Source organism: Buteo buteo, chromosome 4 (assembly GCF_964188355.1).
Source record: "Buteo buteo chromosome 4, bButBut1.hap1.1, whole genome shotgun sequence".
NCBI classification, from domain to species: domain Eukaryota; kingdom Metazoa; phylum Chordata; class Aves; order Accipitriformes; family Accipitridae; genus Buteo; species Buteo buteo.
In genome coordinates this window covers 64544723-64568712 of record NC_134174.1, presented here as the reverse complement: position 1 = coordinate 64568712, position 23990 = coordinate 64544723, and the positions used below count along the sequence as shown (strand labels likewise).

Sequence of the window (23990 nt, the reverse complement as noted above, 5' to 3'; positions counted from 1 at the left end):
TTAAGAAACAAACTGGCAGATTTGATTTAACAATCTGTCAGTGAATTTGAAGAATACAATGAACAGCAGAAACACCTTAAACATCTTGAAGTAGAAGGGACATATTTTTACATTCTGTAAAATAGGTACTTAGTGATATGCCAGCATAGAATGGTTGAAAATATTACTGACCAGAACATAATACAGCAATGATACTGTAAAAGAATGCAAGCAAATGGAAAAAAATACATATACTTGCTTTAGCTACTGACTCTGTTGGCCGATTGCAGGCCTTAAGGGAGCTGTGTTAGAGAATGCTTGGTGTGGTGCTCGGGTAGAAAGGAAAAACCGATTAACTTTTTTTATTAATTGCAAATTGCTGGATATTCTGCTCTTGAAATTTTCTCTTTCTCCACTGAAAAGCAATTGAGAAAGGTTGTGGTATTATTCAGAGATGTCAGTGATTAAGCTCAAGAATACATAACACTACGGTCTGTTTCTAGCCATCAAAATACAAATTTACCTGTCTGAGTTTGAGTAGTCTTCAACAGCTGCTTCTTTCTTTTTACTTTTCATGGCTGTAGTTTAATACAATTTTCATTCACTAGCTGGTTAACTGTTAACTGTTGGAAGGGCAGGATGTAGATAAATGAAAGGAATTTGAAAAGAGATGACCACTTAAGCAAGATTGTGAGCTTCTGGAAAAGCCACTTGAGTTCCTTGCTTTTCCTCATCCTGTGCATGTTACCATTTATGCTGTGACTTGGTTGCTCAACTGGACATTAAGATAATAATTATTAAGCACTACAATAATGAGGTTTAAATAACTTTCTAGATATAGATACTGATTTAAAAGTTTTAGTATCAGAATTACTACCTTAAGTGTTCTGTGCAAATAGAGAATGTTCTTTAGGGATTGTGTAGGTAGCCGTGCAGTGGGGTGGGAAGTAGACTGGGGAGCATGCTTGGATGCTCTTTGAAAAGAGTATTTATCACCATGGGAAGTGCTCAATGTGTGAGAGATTTAAATGGGCAGCCCATCATGTCTTGATCAACTAGAATCATCGTTAGATTGGTGGGAGGAAATTGGAAAAAAATTACAAAGGGAGGAGGAAGAAGGGAAATGGTTTGGGAGGCCAGCGGTGCTCAAGATACTCTTGTTATTCGGAAAGAAGAGTGCATTCATTTAAGTGCAAAAATGACAACTAAACTGCTGCCTTTGAAGGTGTTAACCCTGTACAAGCGAAGGGGCATCATCCTCTCGATTCTGTGAAATTCCTGTGGCATACCATGCATTTGGAAACTCCAGGATATAAAACTTTGCATCATTATCAGCACAGAATATCTCACTCCAGACACCACTGGAACTGTGACTTATGTCCTGTGGTTTAAGGAAATTAAAACATAGCTACACGTTGAAATGAACTGGACCTGCTGTGAGCTTATAGTCATTTGAGGTTTAAGTAGTTGCTAGCTCTAAGGAAGCTATTTCTCAACAGTAAAATCAGTTTTCCTTCTTACTTCTTTACTTTCTACAATAGTCAGTAGTATGAGTTTAATGAAGTTACAGGGAATTTTAAAAAGAGCAATAGGAATGATTGTGTGCTTTATTCCTTTTGAATCAGCTTTCTATAATAATGCCCATAATTATGTCAGTTAAGTAGGTCATGATTTATCAGGAGTGGGACTTCCGACGTAGAAACTGAGGGCAGTAACCAGATCCAGTAAACAACTGGAAGAAATAGTGCTACTTGCATTGCTGCCTGGGGCAATAAAACAGTCACTGCAAATGGTCATCTTTTAATATTGTCTGTAATGTCAGAAAATTTCTGAAACATTACCTCACACTAGTTTGTTCATCATGTTTGGCAATTTTTGAATTTCTGTTCCGTCCCTTTAAAAAAATTAAAAATTTGCCTGATAAATTTACCAGTTGCAGGTTATGAAAATGCATTATAGAACAGCAGCGAATGCTACTTCGGGAGGGGGTGCTATGCACTGTGACCTTCCAAGTCTCTGCAATATGAAAAGGATTTCTGACTATTCATATGCATTACATTGCAGAGCTCCTTCTTATAATCAGATTTATTTTTTCTTCTCTGGAAAGAAAAAAGAAAAAGGAGATGCTCACAAAAAGTAGCAAATTTTTTCTAAAGTATCAGAAAATATTAATTGATATTTGCAGAGAATTTTTGCCTGTTTTGCATTATGTGGTTGTCCCGAGCTTGAGCATTTTCAAATGGTTTTAAAGTGTATTGTTTTCCATCCCTGTCTCCTCTGACATCTAATACTTCTGTTAACAGTTGGAGAATAAAGAAGAGAGGACAGAGAAACTAAACAAAGTTCTTAACTCTATATACCACAGAGATAAGTCTAAAAAAGTATCTAACAGTTAATAACTTTAAAAAGCAATCATAGGAACCATGATAACTTTTTATTGTTTAGAATGGCAAATCATGGGTGCCTGATGTTTGAAATAGGTCCAAGTCTTTATTACTTCTGGCCAGTGTAATGAGATTCAACCTTACTTAACCTCAAAACACTCCAGTCATACAGAGACAACGAGGACGTCTTGTGCCAGCTCAAATTTGATCCTTAAATAAACTGCTAGTAGGCTCTTTATGTGCAGTTCTTAACATGTATTGAAAAACATCAGTTACTTTGGAAAAAAAAATTGCATAGCATTGCTCAGACAGCATTCATGGATGAAAGGTCATGTTTGTCAAGCATTCTTGCTTTTATAAATTACCAGTTTTGCTTAAATTACTCATGCCTCAGGACAGATTTTTCATTTCTGTTGTCTGTTCAATTGGAAAAATTTGCAAGACCTGCACGGCACCATCTTATAAATGAGAGGTTTATTAGTATTCTGATGTGTTTATTATTAACCAGTGGTCAGTCATTTACTTACAAATAAATAAGCAGTTAGTGAGGTAGGGCAGTAATAGAGGCTTTGGATATTGATGCATTCTGAAAATTGAGATAGTGCTGAACTTCATTTAACAGGCCATTAGCTGTAAGTACAGGTGGAGTTATGTTAAAGAAAAAAGAAGTTAATTAAAAGATCGCTCTGCAGATAAGTACTTGTCAGTGACTCTGACAACATATCAAAACTGATGAGCAAAATTCAGTCACATGATAGCATCTGCTGAAATATACCTGGGCAGAGACTGTCTGTCATACTAGTTAACTTCTTCCTCTCAAAACCAGTCTTCAGGGTTTTATTTCGTTGGTAGTACTTTCATTAACAGCTTTGCCCATGGAACAAATGCAGTATGAAAAGAATTACAAATGCTTTACTTGGTATCTTGGCAATACTTTTATCCTTCCACTTTCCCTTTTTCTGAGACTAACCCAATGACATGTCTTTTTTTTCTAACATCTGTTGAGATTTTCAGTTTGTTGCTCCTGAGAGAGAAGCCTGTGAAAAATATCTTCATGAAGTAAAATCTTTATGAAAATCTGCTTTTGAGATGGTAATTAAATTAGTGGGAAACTTCAAATCTGTCTTCCCATCAGCACTGGACTGTCAACACCTTTATGAAGCAACTTCAGATAAGGGCAGATACAATCCCAATCTAAAGTCGTGGCTTTAAAGACTTTGTAGTTTTCTAGCCTCCTGACTGGGTCATGTAATGTGGGGTGTACCTTGTGCCAACCAGGGTGAACAGGGTACTGTTACCCACGTGAAAAAGCTATGCTTGATCTGAATTGGTAGGCATGGCCCACAGCAATCTTGGTGGTGCAAGCTGCTCCCCACCTTCCTGTGTCAGCTGCTTTGAGCAGAAGCTTTGAGTAGTGCAGATCAAAAGGGTCTTTAGTGCTTTTCTTTTTTCTTGACTGATTTGTTTGCTGAAGCTGATAAATTGGCTAAGCTAATACACATCTGTTCAACTTCCTGTATATCTAATAATAGAGTGAAATCAAAATGGAATCAAATGGAATACATTAATTAAAATGAAAGTACTTTCTCCAGCATTGAAAAATACACATAACAAAGGCATACATAGACTCCTCTGTGTTGTCTTTGTGTGTTCTTGGAGACAAGACACTCTTTGCTCCAGAGAGTACAGTCTAAAACAAACCACGATGGATGCAAAAGGATGGTATAAAGAAACAGAGAAGTACTTCTGGGTTGTCCGGTCAATTATAAAATAGATTATAGTCTATTAATAGACTAAATAGTAATAGACTAAACTGTATGGTTTTTTGGGTTTTTTTGTAAACATCACAGTGGAGGAGAGTTTCGAAGAGGAATCTAAGGAAGTACATTAGTTATCTTTTAGAGTTTCTGCAGAAATCTTTCACAGCATGAGAGGTATAGGAGAAATGAAGAATAGGGGGAGACACAAAGGAGTTTCCTTCAAAAACAAATAAACTGGTCTGGGACATCAGATCCCATAGTCAGAGGTAGAGCTTACATTACTGCCTGCAGGTGCTAGGAATGAATATGGGAGTGGAACAGACTCTGGAAAGCTTTAGAAGTGAGGTCTGTCTGATGTGATCAGGGTAGCTGGTAGAAACATGCATGGAAAGATACGGAAGTATATTTTGTGGTAGTTCACGTAGGTAGAATGGTAAGAAGAAGGACTTGACAAGAACAGAAGAAAGCTGTAATGGTGGGATTAAAACTTGAAAATCTAGACAGGTATTTGTAGAGATGAATAAGAGAGGCTGTTTTTTAGATACACTATGTAGAAAGAAACTAGACATGAAAACCTGAAGACATTACAAAGCCAAAGTCATATGCCAGCAGAAATTTGCCAGTGCCTAACAATTCAGCAAGCACCTTCCTCTCATTGTTCTTGATGCAGACCAGACTTTGCATCTGCCATCTCCACACAGCAATAAGGACCTTGCTTCTTCCAGCAGAGGAGTGGAAGTCCTTAGAAAAATTTAGGCTTTAGACTGTTTCCAGCTGGTCTGAGCCAAAATGACGATAGGCATTGGAATCAAAAGAAGATCATTTGTCTTTTCTGTGCTTTTCAATGATCTGTCTGCAGCCACCCAGGAACTGGTGAGGCTATGTCTACACAAAAGACAGATGTTGAAATCCAGAAAGTGTTATAAATTGCCTCATGTTCACATACAAGTCTTAACCATCTGAAACTCCCCCCACCCTCCCTCCCCAGACCAAAACAACATTAAAATCAGCGCCTGAACTGTCCTTTCCAGGATTATTAGTCCAAGGATCAATGCCAGAGTCCTGGGACAGTACACATAGCTATGCAGAGGTCAGAATTTGAAGTGAGAGGTCTCACTTCAGGCTCACAAGAATCACTCTGTAATAACTCCCATTCCATGTATTACCTTATGAACAGAGTTGATACCAGATCACTAGTTTTTGAGTTACTGAACTAAAGAAAATTACTTAAGAATTCCAGTTGACTTCTATAGTAGTCTTCTAATGTTTATTGCAAGTTTTTACCAGATTTTTAAAACTTCTAGGAATACAAGCTGAAAAAACTTTTTTTTTCTTCAGAAATACGTCTTTCTCACATATTGCAGAACTAATTCCATTTTCTTTGCTACATACAAAATTAAAATTTTCACAGCTTTGCGGCATTGTTATTCTGCTGCACCTAGTAAGCTAGAGTAGTAAAAAGCAAACAACATTCCCAGTATTTAATAACTTCTGAATCCTCTTATTAGTGTCGTGATTATGCATCTTAATGCTTCTTGCAAGAAACTGAAGGTTATGAGTTCTAGTAAATCGTGGTGAGTTGACCCTGGCTGGATGCCAGGTGCCCACCAAAGTCACTCTATCACTGCCCTCCACAGCTGGACAGGGGAGAGAAAACATAACGAAAGGCTCATGGGTCGAGATAAGGACAGGGAGAGATCACTCGCCAGTTACCATCATGGGCAAAACAGACTGAACTTGGGAAAATTAATTTAATTTTATTACCAATCAAATCAGAGTAGGATAACGAAAAATAAAATCAAATCTTAAAACACCTTCCCCCCCACCCCTCCCTTCTTCCCAGGCTCAACTTCAATCCCAGTTTTCTCTACCTCTTCTCCCCCAGCAGCACAAGGGGGACGGGAACGAGGGTTGTGGTCAGTTCAGCACACGTTGTCTCTGCTGCTCCTTCCTCCTCCTCACTCTTTCCCTGCTCCGGCATGGGGTCCTCCCTGGGCTGCAGGTGGAGATCTGCTCCCCCGTGGACCTCCCTGGGCTGCAGGGGGACAGCCTGCCTCACCGTGGTCTTCATCACCACTGGCTGCAGGGGAATCTCTGCTCGGGTGCCTGGAGCATCTCCTCCTCCTCCTTCTGCACTGACCTGGGGGGCTGCAGGGCTGGGGCTCTCACATCTTCTCACTCCCCTCTCTGGCTGCCGTTTCTGTTGCACAGATTTTTTTTCCCTTCTTAAATCTGTTCTCCCAGAGGCACTACCTCCGTCACTGATGGGCTCGGCCTTGGCCATTGGCGGGTCCGTCTCGGAGCCGGCTGGCATCGGCTCTGTTGGACATGGGGGAAGCTTCTAGCAGCTTCTCACAGCAGCCACCTCTGTAGCCCATCTGCTACCAAAACCTTGCCACGCAAGCCCAATACATAAATAAAACTTAGAATTCTTACCCAGAAATCTGCAGGCTTGGGCAGTTATATTAAACTGTGTTTATTTTAGAAATAGATTTGTGTGCATGATGCTTTGACTAGAAAAATGTCACAACTATTTCAATAATCTTGATTTTTAGTGCTGTGTTTTTCAGAACATTTAATTTCATGTACAATTTAGATACTATTATTTGCTAATAAAAAGGGTGTATTTCAAACATTTTACATTTATTGTGAATGTGAATGCAAGTATTTTGTTGATTTTTTTTTTTCTTTTTCTCCCATCAAGTACAGAGGCTGTTTAATTTTAAGATATATTTTTAAAATATGGTGTATTAGCATGATACTGGTCTTATTGCTCCTCCCCCTCACAACGGAAAAGCCATGATTACATATTGGCATCCGTAAAGTGAACTACGGTTGCCATTTGGTTGTGTCTGATAGTTTAGATCCCTGGCAAAGTGATGTATAGTGTAGTGGTGCATCTTTGAATCTAGTCAGATGGATTAATGCAAAAGACAGTATACGTTAATGTTTATAAGGGTAGTGTGATGTGGCTTAATGTTTATAAGCATAAATGCACTGAACTTCTTGAGACGATGAAAATGTAGTCACGAAACTATCACAGATGGAACACATTAAACAAATTGTTTAGAACTGTGCAGTCATCTGATTAGGGAGAAATTGCTGGTCTGCTGTGAAAAAACTGCTGTTTATAATTTTTTAAGGATACAGTGTTGTGTACTTTGGAGAGTTAGAAAACAGCTCAAATTCTGATAGATCATGTACTAAATTCTTCTAAAGAACTAACTTTCCACTATCTTATCAGAGCTATAGGTAATAAATCTGAATTCTATAATCAAGAATAAGGCAGTTATTTCTAGCAGCTCCTCTAGAAGAAACACATCTTACAAGTTTGTATCTGTTTCTAATTAAGTTTATAAACACTTAGAATCATCAGAATGCATATTTCTAAATCCAGTGTGATCCCTGAGCATACAAGATATTTAAACAACGAAGATAGTGCAAATAAGGTGTAGCCAGGCAAATTTTTCCCTCACTTTTCAGTATATTTGGATTAAATTGAAATGACTGGCATGGGGTTTTAGTCTCGGATGCAAAAATATGCTCAAATTTTCCAGTACTTCTGTAATTAAAAAGGTAATGTTGTTAACTTAATTTGTGGGTCCTAAACAACTGCACTGCATAATTTGGCTTGTGGGTTAGAAATTACACTGAATCATCAGCCCTGCAACAGAGTCTCCCAAAACAATCAATTGCAAAGACAGAAAGGTCTTTAAAACCGATTTGAAGTATGGCCATAATATGAACTCCATTTTGTGTTGTTCTAGCAAATCTCAAACTTTGCTAAATATTTGTGATTTAAAATTTTGTATTTATTGATGTTCTAAATATATCTGCTTCTGACATACATGTAGCAGAGTAAACCAATGTCCCTCAAGAAGCACCATCGCCTGACTTCTAGTGTAGTTCATGAAACATTTGGCTTGGACTGCAGAATTCCGAAAAATATGTTTTAATCCAACATGACCATCACAGAAGCTGTGTAACAAACAGATGTATTTTGAAATTACATATTTTTTTGAGGACTTTGCTTGAAAAATAAAGATATCCTGGCATACTTTACTTCTCCTCGCATTGAAGAGATGAATCTTACACGCTTGTGTGCTCAAGGTACTCCTTTACCATTTGAATGTTGTGACATTTAATTCTCTAGCACAATAATTCTGTTTTTTTTTGTGACTGGACCACAAGTGAACTCATTAGTTCGTAAAGATTCAGGGGAATGCAGGGAAGTGCAAGGACTGCCAAATCCTGTAGGAATTATTTTCCATACTCAGAAGGTGTTAGAAACAAGAACAGAAATTAAAAATTAAATAATGTGGGATAAGTAGAGAGATCATGCAGATTTATTTCATGCCGAGGATAACTAGCATATGGGATTAGTTCCAAAATGTGATAAAAGTTAAAAGCTGTAATTAGGCGCAGATACAGAGCAGCTGTGGAAGCGACACCACAGGCATGTGCTGAGTCCCAGTGCAGCCACACGCTACCAGCCACCACGGCAAACTTTTTCCAGGGTCAGACTTTTTGTAATGATCCTCAGTGCCTCAGAACATGTTTACTCTCTGCTCGGGTGACATCATCCCGACTTCTCACGTGGAACATAATTTGATTCCATGTTTTAATTAATTTAGCCTGTAAATTGATTGCTGTAATCTGATTTATTTAGCTGATAAGCTACTGCCAATTGCTTCAATTTTTCCTATTTCATGGAAATGCTTGCATTTGTAATTCTCAGCTTGACTCTTGTATTTGTTTTTTTTCCTCCTCATATATCAAACTTAACAAACACTTTGCTTTGCCCTCTTTTTGAAAGATCCTCCTAGTGCTTTCTGCCATTTTAACTTCTATACAGTTCAAATATTTTAATAGTCTTTAACTTTTTTACTCTTCAAGATTTTTTCCTGTTTCTGTCCCATTTTTTTTTGCTGTAACTCCCTAAAGCATAATCCTGTAACTTTTGTCTTTCGTACTATCTTTTATTCCATTGGTTTTACTGTCATTGTAAGCTTGGGGCTCAGTACTGTGTTTTGCTGTCGGCTGGAAGTGTCATTAAATCCTGTGACTAAAAGTCCCTGGAAGTCTGGTTGAAAGTGGAAGTGCCTCCTGGGAAGCCTTCTTGTGGAAGTCTGAAGTCCTCGTTAGTTCTCCTTTGCTGTCAGCTGGCTTGGGGTCAGTCCCATGGGAAGATTTTGCTTCAGAAAAAGAAACAAAGCTACCAACATTTTTTATTCTTGCATAAATGTGATGAAAATAATTATATGGAAATATATTTATAAAATAGAATTAAAAAAAAAATCCAGAATTACTAAAATTCCCTTTATTTTAATTAATATTTCTATCTCAGCCACAAAAATAGTTTTAATTCCCTGGAAGCAAGATTATGATCCAGTGGGTGATGATGGCCTGGAAGCAAGGTTATGATCCAGCAGGTGATGATGGCCTATGAATGTTAGGAAGTGTGTTTTCTTAATTTGTCTGTGCAGTGCAAAATGACTCTAAAATATATAAAATGAGGCAGTAACGCTATTCCTCCATTGTTAGCCCTTGTAAAAATAATGTGACATGAAAAATAAAGTCTGAAACACTTTTACATGTCAAATGTCAGCTTTGCAATCAGTGGAAGTTGCAGAAATTCCCATACTGGGAAGGACAGTCATGATTTCATCTCACACAGGCACGAAGGTCAGTACATCATCTTGGGCACTGTTCATGGTACAAAACTTAGACTGACTCATTAGTGTCACTTTGTAGTTAGAAAATTACTGATTTTAGTAGAGTTGAGTATTTGGCTTCTTAGTTAAATCTTGCTAAATTACAAGGTATTTTAGCTACCAGTTGGAATAAGAATGCAGTTTATGTATTGTTTCTGTTTTTTCCTAGGCAAAATATGTTCAGGAAATAAATCTGTGTTTGAGATGTCAGTGTAGTTACTAGTTTTAAAGTTCTACTAGAGTTAGTAATGAGGTAAGCATTCTGTGTTTATCTAAGAAAAATATTTATTCATGTTTTCCATGAGAAATGAATGAAAAGTTTCATTCATCCCTAATAGGAAGTGTTTGTGTGGCAGTTGCTTTCCATCCCTCATCTTTTCTATTTAAGATGCATCCCTGATTTAGTATCCTCAACCTTTAATTCACAGATTTAGTGGTATGTTTAATGTGTCTCTCCCAACAGTAACTGAGTCACTTTTGATGACGTTCTTGAGATGACAGGAAAGATACGTGTGCAGTTTTAATTCCCCATTAGCAAGTGAATTAGAGAGTTGCTTTCATGTGCTGTTTCCAAGTGCTCATTGGATTTTGAGCATTATTTTCCCTTCTGTCTCTAAAGAGAAATGAGGAGCTCAAAACACTGAACATTCTTGTGCTGTTCTGAATGACTTGGATGCTTTGATGAACAGAAAAACTCAGCTAACAAAGGTTCTGAGATGCATCTGATGCAGGATGAAGCTTGGTCAGGCTCATCGATGCTGACCCAGAGCAAATAAACCTTCCCAGAACCCCGTGTGATCGGAGTCAGGCATTAGAAATCCCTGCAGATTTCTAATTAGAAAGCCCTGCAGAGGCCAGCAAAAGTGAGTTGGTACATGAATGAGCTTGTAAAACTTTGACCTACCTAGTTTGGGTCTGCAAAACTGCCTTGTGCAGTCTGCTGATTGCCTGGGTGCTGCAGTCGCAGAACCTGGTTTAGGGCAATTATCTGCAGGGTCATGCACAGAACTAGTGTCTCACAGGGTTCATGCATTTAAAACCGAGCTGTACCTGCTGCATTTCTGCTTCTGGTCCTTGTATGCATGGTGCATTTAAACTGAAGCCATAATTAAAGGATATTTAAAACAAGAAAAAAGAAAAAAAACCACAAAAATCTCCTGGATATGTAGTTAATATTCTTCATTGGCAAGTCACTTTCTCATTTCTTGTATCTGAAGTCATCCAGAATAGTGTCAGAGATACAATTTCAAAAGAATTGACTAGTTCATTTTGTCTTCTGGAAGAGCATCTAAAAGTGAAATAGCTTGTCAGCTCGCCATCTACTAGATTATATTCCTTTTTTTGTGTGTCTTAGTGTCTTGACTGGGAGGCACTGGATAGTGTTTTCAGATGGGAAGTTGTTCAGTCTCATTTAACTAACATTTTCCCAGGTACTACTGGTTTTTTTTTTTTAATAGTGCATCCCTGAAAGGCAAGTCCTTGGAGAAATATCAGTATCATTTAAATATAGCCCTTCGGTAGCCATTTCTCAGTCACCATATTTCAGAAAAATAAATTGAGGTAGGTTAGAATAATTGTATTATAAAAGACATCCTCATCCATAAACCGGGAATTTTATACTTACTGTTCTATGTGCATCTTACTCAAATGTGTCCAAAACACTGGGCCATACTTGGATTTTAGTGTTAGGCAATGTAGTCAAAGGATTGTATTTGCAGGTAAGCCAGAAGCCTTTGCAGGTTGCTGTGAATTACAGCTGAAAACGAGAACTGCTATGAATTTCTGAATTCACAGGAAATGTTTTCCATTGGCCCCTATTCATGTTTACTACTAGAATAATAAGAGTCAAAACACAATAAGTTATTGTTTCCGCATGGCACAGCAGGGTTAGTGGATTCTGAATGCGTTTTGTCAAGTGATTAGTCTGCTTGCTTCTCAAGATTGAATTGCAAATCATAAACCAGTTGTATGATTTCAGGCACAAAGCCCAAAAGTTTTGTTCGGAAGATGTCTTTAGGATTTACCCTTGTTGCAACTCCCTGCCTTTACCTATTTTAAGGTTCCCTGTAAGTTATGCTTGTAAAACTGTAATTCTTCTCTCTTCACGTTTTAAGGATCGTTGATAATATTTTTATAAAGTGCATTTTCCCCCTTAGAAATGTACTCTTTTTGAACAGTGATTTCAAAAGTTCCTATTTTTTTCTTGTTAGAGTAACTGCAAAGATTTGGCTGATTGAGAATATCCTGAGCATTTTACTGTACTTTCTTTGTGACTTGTGCTTTCTGGTTCTAATTAAGATTTCTTTTCATTGATTTTTTGTTGTTGTTGTTGTTGTTTATGCTTCATTTTAACTGTACTCTTATTTTGGCTTGAGTTAGTATTTTTATACCCCAAGGCATACTGGTCTTTAATATTTCTTAATGTATGAATCTAGTATGAAAGAAGCAGTATGAGAAACAACACGTTTCAACTCACTGTTTTATATAAATGTTACTATTAATGGATATTGCATATCTTGTCACTGTGTATTGTTTATTTTGTTTTTGAGGATGACTTAATATGCTTTGCTTGTGAAGGAAAAGAAATAATGCTTTAAATTGAGTAAGAAATGAGCTTAAATTCAAAGGTCAGATACATTAGGCTTCTGGCTGAGGTGGAAACATTTTCTATTTCCAGTAATTAATATCTCCTATATTTCAGTCATAAGATTTGAAAAGTTAATTTGTTTTCTTCCTTTTAAAGTTTCTTTGTTTTAAAATCATTCATCATTAACTGTGACAAGGTCATGTAAACCAGATGTAGCTTTTCCTTAAAAAAAATTCAACAAGGCTGTAGTGTTTCTCAAATAGATTAACATTGTCGTAGTGTGACCAGAAAGGGATGGGTGCTTCTTTTGATCATTTTTACACCTAGTTTGAAAGCTCAGGTATCATGAAATTTTTTAACTACTTGTAAATTGAGTTTTAAACCTGTTATTTTTCTTTGATTTGGAAAATATGAACACTGTGTTCATCTTTAAAAATGATGCAAGTCCTAGCTGCTTCAAAATTGAAAATTAAAAACTAAGAACAACTTGAAACAAAACCAAAAACCAAGCATAACCTTTGGGTTGTCAGTCTCAAAATACAGCAGTTGTCAAGTGTTAATCTTTGTACTTTTTTTTCCTGTGGATTTAATACTTAGAGGTAAAACCACTTTTTCTGAGATTCCATTTTTAAGCAAAATGGAAACTAATTTATAATGTGAGTTATTTACGTGGGAGTTTTCTTCAAAGACTGCTTTCAAAGTGAATCACAGGTTTCAGTTAATGGCACGTTTTACATATTTTAAATTTTGAATTAGGACTGGTTCTTTTCCTGTTTCCATTCTTTCTTCCACTGTTTCATCCTGCTGTGGAGAAAAAAGTAAATCCAGGTTCCCTGTGTAGCATGGATGCAGAAGCACAAAGTGAAGATGGCCAAATATTTTCTTTGTTTCAGTGGGTTTAAGTAGCATTTAAGGTAACTGAAACTTATGATCAGAAACAGTGTCTTTTTGGAGTTGAGTAGGAGTGCCACGTTTCTTTTTGGAATTGGAAATACCAGACTTCAGCAAGGCTTCATACTAATTCTCAATCCATTCTGTACAGAAAACGTAAGAAATATTTTCCTGGGACTAATGTGGGCTCTTCTGAAAATTGGCAGTTGTCCTTTTTCCTATTTAAAAAAATAAGGAAGTCAGTAAATTTGTCACTTATTTTTAATTATTTCTTCACTTATTTTCCTATAAGTGGAAAAATGTACTTTAAAAAAAAAAAGTTAGATTGCTTGCATCTCTAGATTATAACCCTGACAAATTTTAAAACGTCATGTTTGTGAGGAGTGTATTAAAGGGGATGAGGAAAGAGGTACCACTGACTCGGCACCCATCATGCGTGGCTCTAAAGAAGAGCAGCACAGAACACGGCCGCTGCAAGCTGTCTTTCCAAATCAGTATTGATCAAAACCAGCTTGACCCAAATCAGGCACCACCGAAAAGCTGGCTTAGTAACAGTTTGCTACAAAAACCTTTGAACCATCGCACTTTTTTGAACGCGATGTTGGCTCCAAGCCTGTGTAGAGTTGCAGCAGGCTGTTGCAGAGCTCGCTCGCTGTTCTGTGCGTCTCAGTTGTACGGCTTTGCACGTGCTTACCTGGCTTTCTGACAGATGTAGCTGTTTTTCACTTCAGCTTATATTAGGTAGTAATAATAAAGATTAATGCATTTGGAGAATGAAAATATTTGGATATCGGCTTCCCAAAATAATTTTATAAAAATGCAAATCAATTTCTATGCTGTAAAAAAAAATATTTCAGAACATGAAACCTCGAATTTCCATGTAAAAGCACACTTATGCCCTTTTGCTATTACTGTGAATAAAAATGGTAAAATAATTCCTCCTTATTTTATGTTGGGATTTCAGCAGGAATGCACATCAGCATTTGAAAATCATGTTTTGGTTTTGGGAGGGAGCTTGTAGTTTTGGGGGGAAGTTGGTTTGGGTTGTGCGAAGAAATAAAAACCGAATTGTACAGGAGTATGTCAGACTTTCTGCTCTTCACGTTCCTACTAGTCCCTTGAGTATAAAAGCATTTCTGGGGCTGATTGCTGGATGAGGCTGCCTTTGAAGACCACTGCTGTTACTTTTAGCTTATTACTCAGTGTCGCTCAGCAATGTTGCCCATGCTTTTGATGAAGGTGCACATGTGTAGCTGGGCCAAGAAATCAAACCAATATCTGCCTGACATCTGCCAAGACAAACCATTGCGTAGAGGGTCTTTAGATCACTTTTACTTTTTTTTTTTACCGATACTTAACAACATATCCAATACGTTTTGTTTTTTCAGAGGAGAAATCCTCCATGTATAAACTGCATTTAATAGTGATATGGGAGTGGGAACAAAGAATTTTAGCTCCTCTTTGCAATCCTTGCAAATTCTTTATGGGATCACAGTGGCAAGGTTGAATTATATATGAAATCTCTCCTATATTCAAATTTCAATAGACCAACACTATATAAAAAAATCTGCTGTTTTAGGAGTATAGGAGAGAAGAGAAAGAAGTGACAATTTATTCAACAAGAATTCAGCTGTATTTTTAGCTTTGAGACTTATAGGATGATATTTTGGTAAAGAAAGACAGTTGGCATCCGCAGTTGCTCAGTTTCCTAAAATGACAGGTACTTTCAATCTACAGAATTGATTTTTCTGCGGTTTAGGTTTTTTATGTCTCTACCATCCAAACTATATTGATAGATGTAACTGAATTAAGGGGTAAAACTTTACATATTTTGCATGTCAAGTGACAGTGTCTCTTCTGTAGACTACAATTAATCAACAGTTCCATGAGAAGATGATCTTCCCAGAGGCAAAGTCCCAAGAATTCAGATGGGCATTAGCAGTATTGTACCTCCTTCTAGTACTATTGCTCATTTATAGCGCTTTGTTAATAGAACTGCTTCCACCAAATTCGGTCATTTCAAGTCATAAAGATGAAGTGTTTCCAGATGTGTCAGGAGAGAATGCACAGAAATAGATAAAAGGTAAAAAATTGTAAAAAAACATAAAAATATGTTCCAAGACCCAGTGTTATTTGCTTAGTTGAACAAAATGTGGACTTACAGGAGGATGGATTCTACAATATTCTTAAGAAGCAACTTGCCACTTGAGTTGCGTGGCATAGTCTTTAAAACCGTGGCTTACAAGGTCTGGTCTTAGCCATACAGGGGTGGACTGGGGTGATGGCTAAAGAAGCCAGCCTTAGAAAATTAACTGACTATAAATTGATGAGGCATCCAACAATTATGCACTTGCAAAAGAAATTTCCTTTTCAAACCCATGATTTTCTCTTTTTGTGGCTTATATAAATTAATGCACCAGCTACTTGTGAGGCAAAGCAGAGGTTAGTGGGAGACTCGGGAGGTATAAAGTGAGGAAGTGTGAGGAGATAAAAATAAGCTTTTTTAGCTTTTTAATGGTAACAATACTGCATTCAGTAATTACAATAATGATTAAAGTTGCACTAACTTACTGTTCCACTATCTGATCAGTCTGGGTCTTTCCATTAACTGAAATTTCTTTAATAAAGCATGGAAATAATACTTATTGCTAGAGATGTTTTTCTTATTTTCAACAAGTAATTATCTTTAATATAGCATATGATCTCATTTTGATTTGAGATTGCTTCTGTATCCCAGCATCAGTCACGCAGAGAAGGCCTGTTAGAATTCAGCTGGCATCTTCTTAAATATAATGCAAATTTTATCATGTGCCACTCAGCAGGAGCAGGTATTTAATTTTTCTTTTGGGGAGGGGTAATTTCTTTTTTAAACAATGCTGGAACCCAATCTGCTTTTATTTTCCATTAAATTCTCTTTATTCTGCTTAGGTTTAAATCACAAGTAAAGGGAGTGCTTTCCTGAATTCGTATGGTGTTGCCTTCAGAGCAGTAGCAATTGAAAGGTGGCTGAATTTTAACTTACGGGTTTGTTATTATGGTGACACAAGTTCCTATTCGCTTGCTCTAAAAGCTTAACTATGTACCTGAGATTATTTTAGTGATACTTAACATTTCAGTAAATGGTTTCTTTTTTCAGATGGAGTTTAAATTATGTGTATTTAAGTACTTTTACAGAAAGTTATTTTTCTCATTAAAGTTTTTATTTTGGGGGGAGTCAATGGAGGAATGTTCACTAAAACAGGTAGTCTTTGTAGACATTTGGACTATTATTTTTCTGCCTTTCAAACCTTATTTGAGGAATCTGGAATCAACCTTAATATGTAGAACAAATATAAATACAGTCAATCAAATGTAAGTTTGTAAGACCAAACACACCTAGCTTTAAACTTTTCCTGATGATAAACTCATTGCCAAGTCATCTTATGCACAGAACTTACTGTGTTAAGCTTAAAACTTGTCTGAAGTATTCATATTACAGTGATTTTTTTTCAAGATATTGGTATTTTCTCAATTGCTCTGGGAGAGCCTTCTCCTGCCTGAGGGCTGTGTTATAAACGTGTGCCACAAACCTGTCCAAGAAAGGACTGATCTACAGCATGGCTTGGCAAGCCTTACTTCTCCCCAGAAAACACTTGGCTGTAGTGCTTAACAAATTTGCTAGAACGCTGGGTCATAATAACGGTTTCATATGGCTGCAGAACTAGAGCTAACATGGGCCTGATTGCAAGGAGGATAATGCACCAGCTGCGCTTGATGTAATGTGTAAAAGTGGAGTAAGGGTATAAATGCTGAGCAACAAGAACAGAGTTCAGCTGAGCCAGTAAGGCTATAGTGAAACCGAAGGTACAGTAGCTTTAGTTACTGTAAGAAATTGAATCTGGGGCCAGGAACACTCCAAGCCAAAAGATGAACTCATCCAGAGTATCAGGCTTCAGTGTTATTTGAAAGCAAGAGTATCAAACAGTGAGTAGTGAATGGCTTTGAAAGTGCTTTTGGCATGAGACTATGAAGGCTACGCTTGGCATAAATCCATTTCAGGACACAAACTTATAGTTGGCCTAGAGGTGCAGTAAATATAAACTTTCCAATTTAAAGAAGTTAAAATAACTTTACACTTGTGTCACCTCCAGAAGCTAAACTTGCAAATTTTTCCTTGGTGAACTTTCAGAAAGGACGACGATGTAATAGAAGAGGCAGTAGGGCTTGGTAGTAAAAACAACCTATTGGGATATCAGAAAGGCGTTGGCCACACATCAAAAACCTAACGGATTTCAAAGAGGGAGAGAAAGCCATAAAGTGTTATTGACTTGGTGTTTATCTAAAGCAATTGCCAACAATAATTAGTGGAGAATGCAATCTTAGCAAGTACTATTCAGATTTTCTTCCTTCGAACCACGTTTTCCTAGTTAAGTCTCAAGAAATATATTGTGCTTTCATGTTAGGAATCAAAACAGAGATAAAAGTAATGAAGTCATTCTAAACTTTGTAAAGCAGGCTTCATTAAGTTTCACATACTAAATTCAGGCAATCAGCAGAAAAATGTTTATAAGCCATTTCTGTGGATGAATAGGGGGAGGTTCTTAAGAATGTCTTGCAAAGAAAAGCATTTCATGACCTCCCTTGTCTTTATTAAAGCATAAAGAAGGCCCCAAAGGGAGTATTAAGCTTTTCTGTAGTAAGGGCTACATTTGAATAGAGATTTGTCTTTTAGATTTCTTCAGATTCTTCCAGACAAGTTGTTTAGCTTACCTGTGGCAAGTCTAATGAGCAGGTATGTAAAAAAAAAAAAAAAAAAAAAAAAAAAAAAGGCAACAGGACTTGGTGACCAATTTGCTTTCCAGAGCTGGTGTCATATCCTCTGCACTTTGGATCTATTGCCATTTGTGAAACTTGTTGAGAAAGTTCTACCTCTGTTTATTCTCTTATAAATAAAACCTATTTTTGCCCATGAAATAGCTATTTGAATTATCTGGTTTTCCACAGCAGTTGGTTCGATTTTGAGTCAACCGATGATCAGCAGAAGGCTTCATTGCGGGTGTTGTAAGTGGGGAATGGTGTAGAGTGGATCCTATTCAGATACTGTTCAAGGAGCCTTAAATAGTCTAACCTAAATGAAGCAAGTACATGAACAAATAAAATATTTTAATTTGGGGCAGATGCAGTACTTGAAGCTAAGCAATTATACTTACCTGTGCTGTCTCTTCAGTCAGAATAATGTCCTGATGCCAAAAAAAGATTGAATCTTTGCATAGTTTATGTCCCCAAATGCTGATGTTCTAGAAAGCATCTTTTCTCTGTTACTATTTGAATTTATATGGTTCTATTCTCAAACTCGTATTTCAGGTTCTGTATTTAAGTTGACTCTTACATTGGTGGCTTTTTAAACCTGAAGTTCAGAAAAGTCCAAGATTTCTTTACCAGTATTTTGTAACAATTTTATTAATTTATCCTGCAATGGCCTCAGGTGTGTGGCATGTTCTCTCACTTTCAGAGTTTTCTAGCACGGTAGAGCCAATTTTTCTGACACGCAGCAGCTATATAACATTATTATTCAGCAATAGTAGCATCAACTGGATTCATAAAAATAAAGAAGTTTTAACTTGTTCAACGATGCTCTTATGTGTATGATTCTGGTTAAATTAAGTCACAGGGGGTCTGTAGATGAGGTTAATAAGATTCAATTGTGGTGTGTGTATCTTTGAAAGCTTGAGGAATTATGTCGTGCCCACCCAGCTAGCGCTTGCACTGCTAAAACTCTGTCGGTCTGCTCAGCTCGGGGATCAGACTTGAAGTAAGGGCATTGTTTAACTTCAGTCTACTAGAGAAACTCAGAAACCAGTATAAATGAGGAAAAAAGTTGGGGGCTGGAGTGCCAGGGAGTTTCACCTGGGAAGGTAGTTTATTGCCTGATGCTTACCTAAGGCAAACGGTGTGGAGACTTCTTGCTGGTTTTAATACACTGTTCACAGTTGAGGAAAGGGAGTGCGCTGTGCTGGTGGATTTTGTAAGTGGCGTAGTAATTAAGTGCAATATGGCAATAACAGCAAGTCTCTTCTGGTCGGTTGTGTTTGAAAGTATTTCCCAGATAGGGTTTCACTTCTGGCAGTGAGGTCCAGCGAGCATTAAATGAACATGAATTTTAAAATACAGCAGTAGAGGTATTTTCAGAAATGCTATGTATCACCATTAGAAATGTGTGATGCATGGTTTATTTTTTCACACACCACAAATACAGTTACTTTGCAAACTAGGTTTTGTTTTCAACCATGATTCAAGAAGACTGCTCTGTAGATCAGCTCTGCTTTCATCTGCTGTTCATCTCTAGGTTAGTTTTATTACTTCTTACAGTTTTCATTATGCATACTGAAGTTAGTTGCATAAATTAAGATCATATGGGCAATGTACATAACTAATTTTTGTGTTCTCTGATTCCCTTTGCAGTTGATGAAGGTCGTATTAAGGAACTGGGCAGAGTGAGAGTACTTCACAAGAGAACCGTGATGCCTTACAGTGTGTATAAGAAAAGAAGGAAGGGGCCAAGCGACGAAGCCAGCGTTCAGCAATATGCAAGTTTGGTTGGACAGACCTGTTCAGAAAGAATGTTGTTGTTTAGAAGTTGAAAAATCATTAAATGGGATTCTGATGGCGCTACATTTTATTGCACTGCCACTGGATGATATGTACTATAGTTTTGTGTTAGTATGCCTACTCAAATAGCAGTATGAAATACAGGTATATATCTAGGCTTGTGTGAATACATGGTACTGTGTTTAAAAGGCCACCTCCAATAAAACTTACAATACAGCAAGACTTTAGTGATACAAGTTTAGAAAAATATGCTTGCAATATATTTTAATTAAGTAGTTCTAGCCTTTCTATGCATTTTGAATAATTCTAAGTATCTAAGGAAAATGAAAAACAGGTGTCTTTTTTGTAGAGACAAAGATTGAATAAATCTAGATTAACAATAATTAAATTACAAATGTTTTCAAATAGCACCTTGGATATCTGTTGTTAAAAATTGCCATGAAATTTATGCTCGCATTTGTATGCTCCTGAACTCTTGCAAGAGAATTGAAACGTGCTGTTTCCTTCTAATGTGAAATCTGGCATGGTTTAATTTTGTTTCAGTAGTATATTTAAAAACAGGAAGAAGTTATTTTCACTGCACATTCTTCATTTGTCTAAAGTAGTAGGTTAGTGTCTGAGGTCCTAGGGAATGTAGGAGGTCATAGTAGATTCTCAGTGGCAGGGGATGCAGTGCTTTGGAAAACTTTCCCCTTTAGAGATGAAACAGAATAGTTGCACTATAAATATACCAAAGATATGCAGCCAAGTGGCACAGTGTTTTTTTGGTATAAGCCTTATCCTTTGTCTAAAAAGAGTGGGTATTTTAATGCACTTCACTAATGTGAAATAGAGCTTGGAAGGTTTATCCTATAGCTCTTCAGTGCACATTTCAGAACTATGCTAAAAAAAAGACATGAGGTACCACTGCTGGGTTTTGTTGCAATTTTTTTGAGCAGAATTGTATGCGAAGACTTAAATATCATATTCCTGTGTTTTTACTGACTGTTGTGTTTTTGGTGCAGCAGCTCAAAAATTAACATCTTTAATAACATTTTACTAAATACTTCTGTTGGAAACACAGGAAGTCGTGATGCTTTCCGAATGCACTTTATTATCTGATGTATGAACATTGTCATTAGTAGTCTGTGTCCCTATCAAGTCATACAAGTTATAGGAATTTGGGGAAATAACACTCTTGTATAATTCAGTAATGTATTATAACATCGTAACAATACCAATGCATTTGTGTTTCTTATCTTCTTGGATAGGAGCTATTTACCTTGAATCAACTTGAAGTTTCCTGTTAAACTTTGAAGAAAGATTCTTATTCAAGAATATATGTGTAGGTGTTTTTCCCCAGAAAGGAACCAAATTCAATTTTACCATCTGAGGGTTACATCTCCTGTCATTCCTGGGCTTGGGGTTCAAGTGCATTGCAGATTTAACTTTTTTTTTCCATATCTGTTTGATCATTTTAATATTATTAATATAGAGTACAGCTTCAACAGTAATTCTAGAAAGTAATTCTATGTTTTATTAGTTGGGATGTATTGTATTGATCTGTTCCCAGTCTGCAACAAAATTGGTTATTTCTGTCAGCATTATACCTGGTACGTGTTTATCTGGTACCAAGAAGTTTTTGTATACTGTACAGTCTAGTTTGTCCATGTCTTATCTAAACCTATGGCCACAGGAGAACCACTAAATACTACTTATAAACATTATTATAAAGAGTTCCTTTCTGTGGAGAAAATACCCTTGTCGCTCAGTGAAATGTCAAATAGTATAACATTTTCTGCCTACACAATGTGTTGAAAAGCGGTGATGCCCATACGGCTTAAAACCAAAATAAATGAGAAAACCTTTTTATATGATATAAAATCAGCTAATGGGCACAGAGGAATTCCAGTATGACTTGCAAAATCTTAAAGATCATCAAAACCATTTAACGATGGCCTCGCTGTGCTCCTGGAGAAGTTAAAGTTTCTATTAAATTGCAAGGGAGCAGACTTAACGTCACCACTGAGAGTTCTTGAAGAGCTCCATGTTTTTGTGCCCACTATTTGTTACTGATATGCCTTCTAGATATGTATTAGACTTTTATCTGATGCTCTGTTTCTCTTGGGGAGCTTTTAAGGACTGCAGTTGAAGAAAAGTGAGATAAGTATAAAATTGAAAACTGACTACAGCTTGAAGTTGTCGTTAGTGTGACCACTAAAGGTAAATGACCATTTCCTGTGAATTCTGAAATGGTGCTTTGACTTTCTGACCTCCGCTGGAACTGCAGCACCATGGCATGCTGGGCTTCTGACTCTTACTGAACTCAAACAGATATCTATATATATAGATATAGATAGATATAAAAAAAAAGTCAGCATTGAGATTAACTCAGAAATTGAGTTCATCTGACGTACCACACTGAGATCTGACTTGCTTCTTTAGTGTTATTTTAGAAGGAAATTGGTGCAGTATTTTTCAGGACTGATACCTCTATCCCTGTTTTGGAAATGGAATAGAGTCTGAGGAGGAAGTTCTGTAAATCATGCCATTGACTTCAGTGGAGCTGAAAATTCACCACTATTACAATTTTATTTAATAAGAAGTTGTCACTGAGAATTATTGAATTTAGAGATATTTAATTTAGTACAAACTATTTTAAAAGAGTTTTTTTAGTGTAGTTAGTTTGTGAGAGTTAATCCCTAAAGTAAGGTTGCCTTGTTCTATCGTCTGTTGATAAATGAGCATAAAATGGTGGTAAGAAAATGCAGAGCTGTGACCAGTGCTAAAAAATACCATTCTTTGTTTTAATTGGAAATAAATGGGAAGCTTACTCATTTCCAGCATCAACACATTTCAGTAAATGCAAAAGAACCTGCATGTTGAGTTTGTAATTGCTTTTCAGCAGGCCTGTTTGACTTGTAAGTATAGAAAATAAAGTTATTTCTAGTCTCTGTGAATTATTATAAGTAAGTAATAGCTCCAAGTGTGACTTCTGTGTTACTTTGTAGGAATTCATTATCTTGGAGGTTGACTAAGTGTCCAGTGAACAGCAAAATCAGGGAAGTCAAAGAGTAGCGGTGATTATAAGGGATAATTATCAGTTCAAAACACATGACCATATTTTAGAACTAAATTTTAGTTCTAGCTAGAGAGATTAATGAAGAGTTTATGCTTTGAAACAGAATTTACAGTTCTTTCGTGAATGAAATAAAATACAGAGGCTTTTCGCAAACGGAGACTAGGTAGGACTAGCTATTTATTTTAGTTATGCTATACCATTTCTAGTTGGTTGAAAAAAACCCTTTCTCTGAAGTAAGCAGCCAAACAAGCAACACAGAAATCTGGATTGTGTGCACAAAGATAACCAAACACTGATTCATTTTCCTGCTGAATGAGGCAGAATTCCAGCTAATTCTGGGTTCCTGAATGAGACTTTTGTCGAAGCCCAGTGCCACCATGGCTGACAAGTTTGGTGTGCCAAGGCTTGCGGTGGTCCAGTGCACAAGGCTCTGTCCTTCAGATCATACTTCCTGGCAGTTTCCTGGGAAACTTTCTGTTTCATTGGTCCTTCGGAGTCTACGTCCATCACTCCTTTTGAAGTTCTGTTAATATCTTTGCCAGGTGATCATTCTGAAGCTACTAGCCTGATCCGCCATGTATTTCTGAATTCCCCCTCATGCTGGTTGTCCCAGATAATCCTTCAGACATGTATTATGTGCTCTCCTCATCAGCCTTTCCATCTCCACCGTTCCCCCCAAGCTTTAATGGTTCTTCTTGCTTGTTCTGTCCCAGTCCTGCTAAAGGAAGAGTCTGCATTTGGAAGGGTAGAGACAATATTTCGGGCAGAAATCATCTCCACATTTCAGGGAAATCATCAGTGTTTCCAGAAGCATCGTAGCCACGTGTCATACCCAATATATTTATAAAAAGGCACCTTCAGAGCCTCTTGCGTATGATCTCACATATTGAGCATAAAAAAAGCCAGATTATGTTTCTGCTTGCCAAATGATTTGTTTGCTTAAGCTAGTCGAAGTGATGGAGAGTTTCCAAGCCCTGACTCTGTGGCTGTCCTTAGGAGGCCAGGGTGGTGAGCTGTGTTCCTCGG

At 37.1% G+C, this 23990-nt stretch overlaps 1 protein-coding gene across 5 annotated transcripts in view; it reads left to right on the top strand.

The window, feature by feature from the left end:
- The window catches only part of ATE1 (arginyltransferase 1), an 84667-nt gene extending 61812 nt beyond the window's left edge, over positions 1-22855 (top strand). For 4 of the 5 annotated variants that reach the window (XM_075026539.1, XM_075026537.1, XM_075026538.1 and 1 more), the window contains one exon: positions 19757-22855. In XM_075026539.1, coding sequence (XP_074882640.1) covers positions 19757-19935 — 179 coding nt within the window. In that variant the 3' untranslated portion in view covers positions 19936-22855. Of the gene's footprint in view, positions 1-19566; positions 19641-19756 lie in introns of all 5 variants that reach the window. The other variant, XM_075026540.1, reaches the window with a different exon arrangement.
- Positions 22856-23990: the final 1135 nt, after the last annotated feature.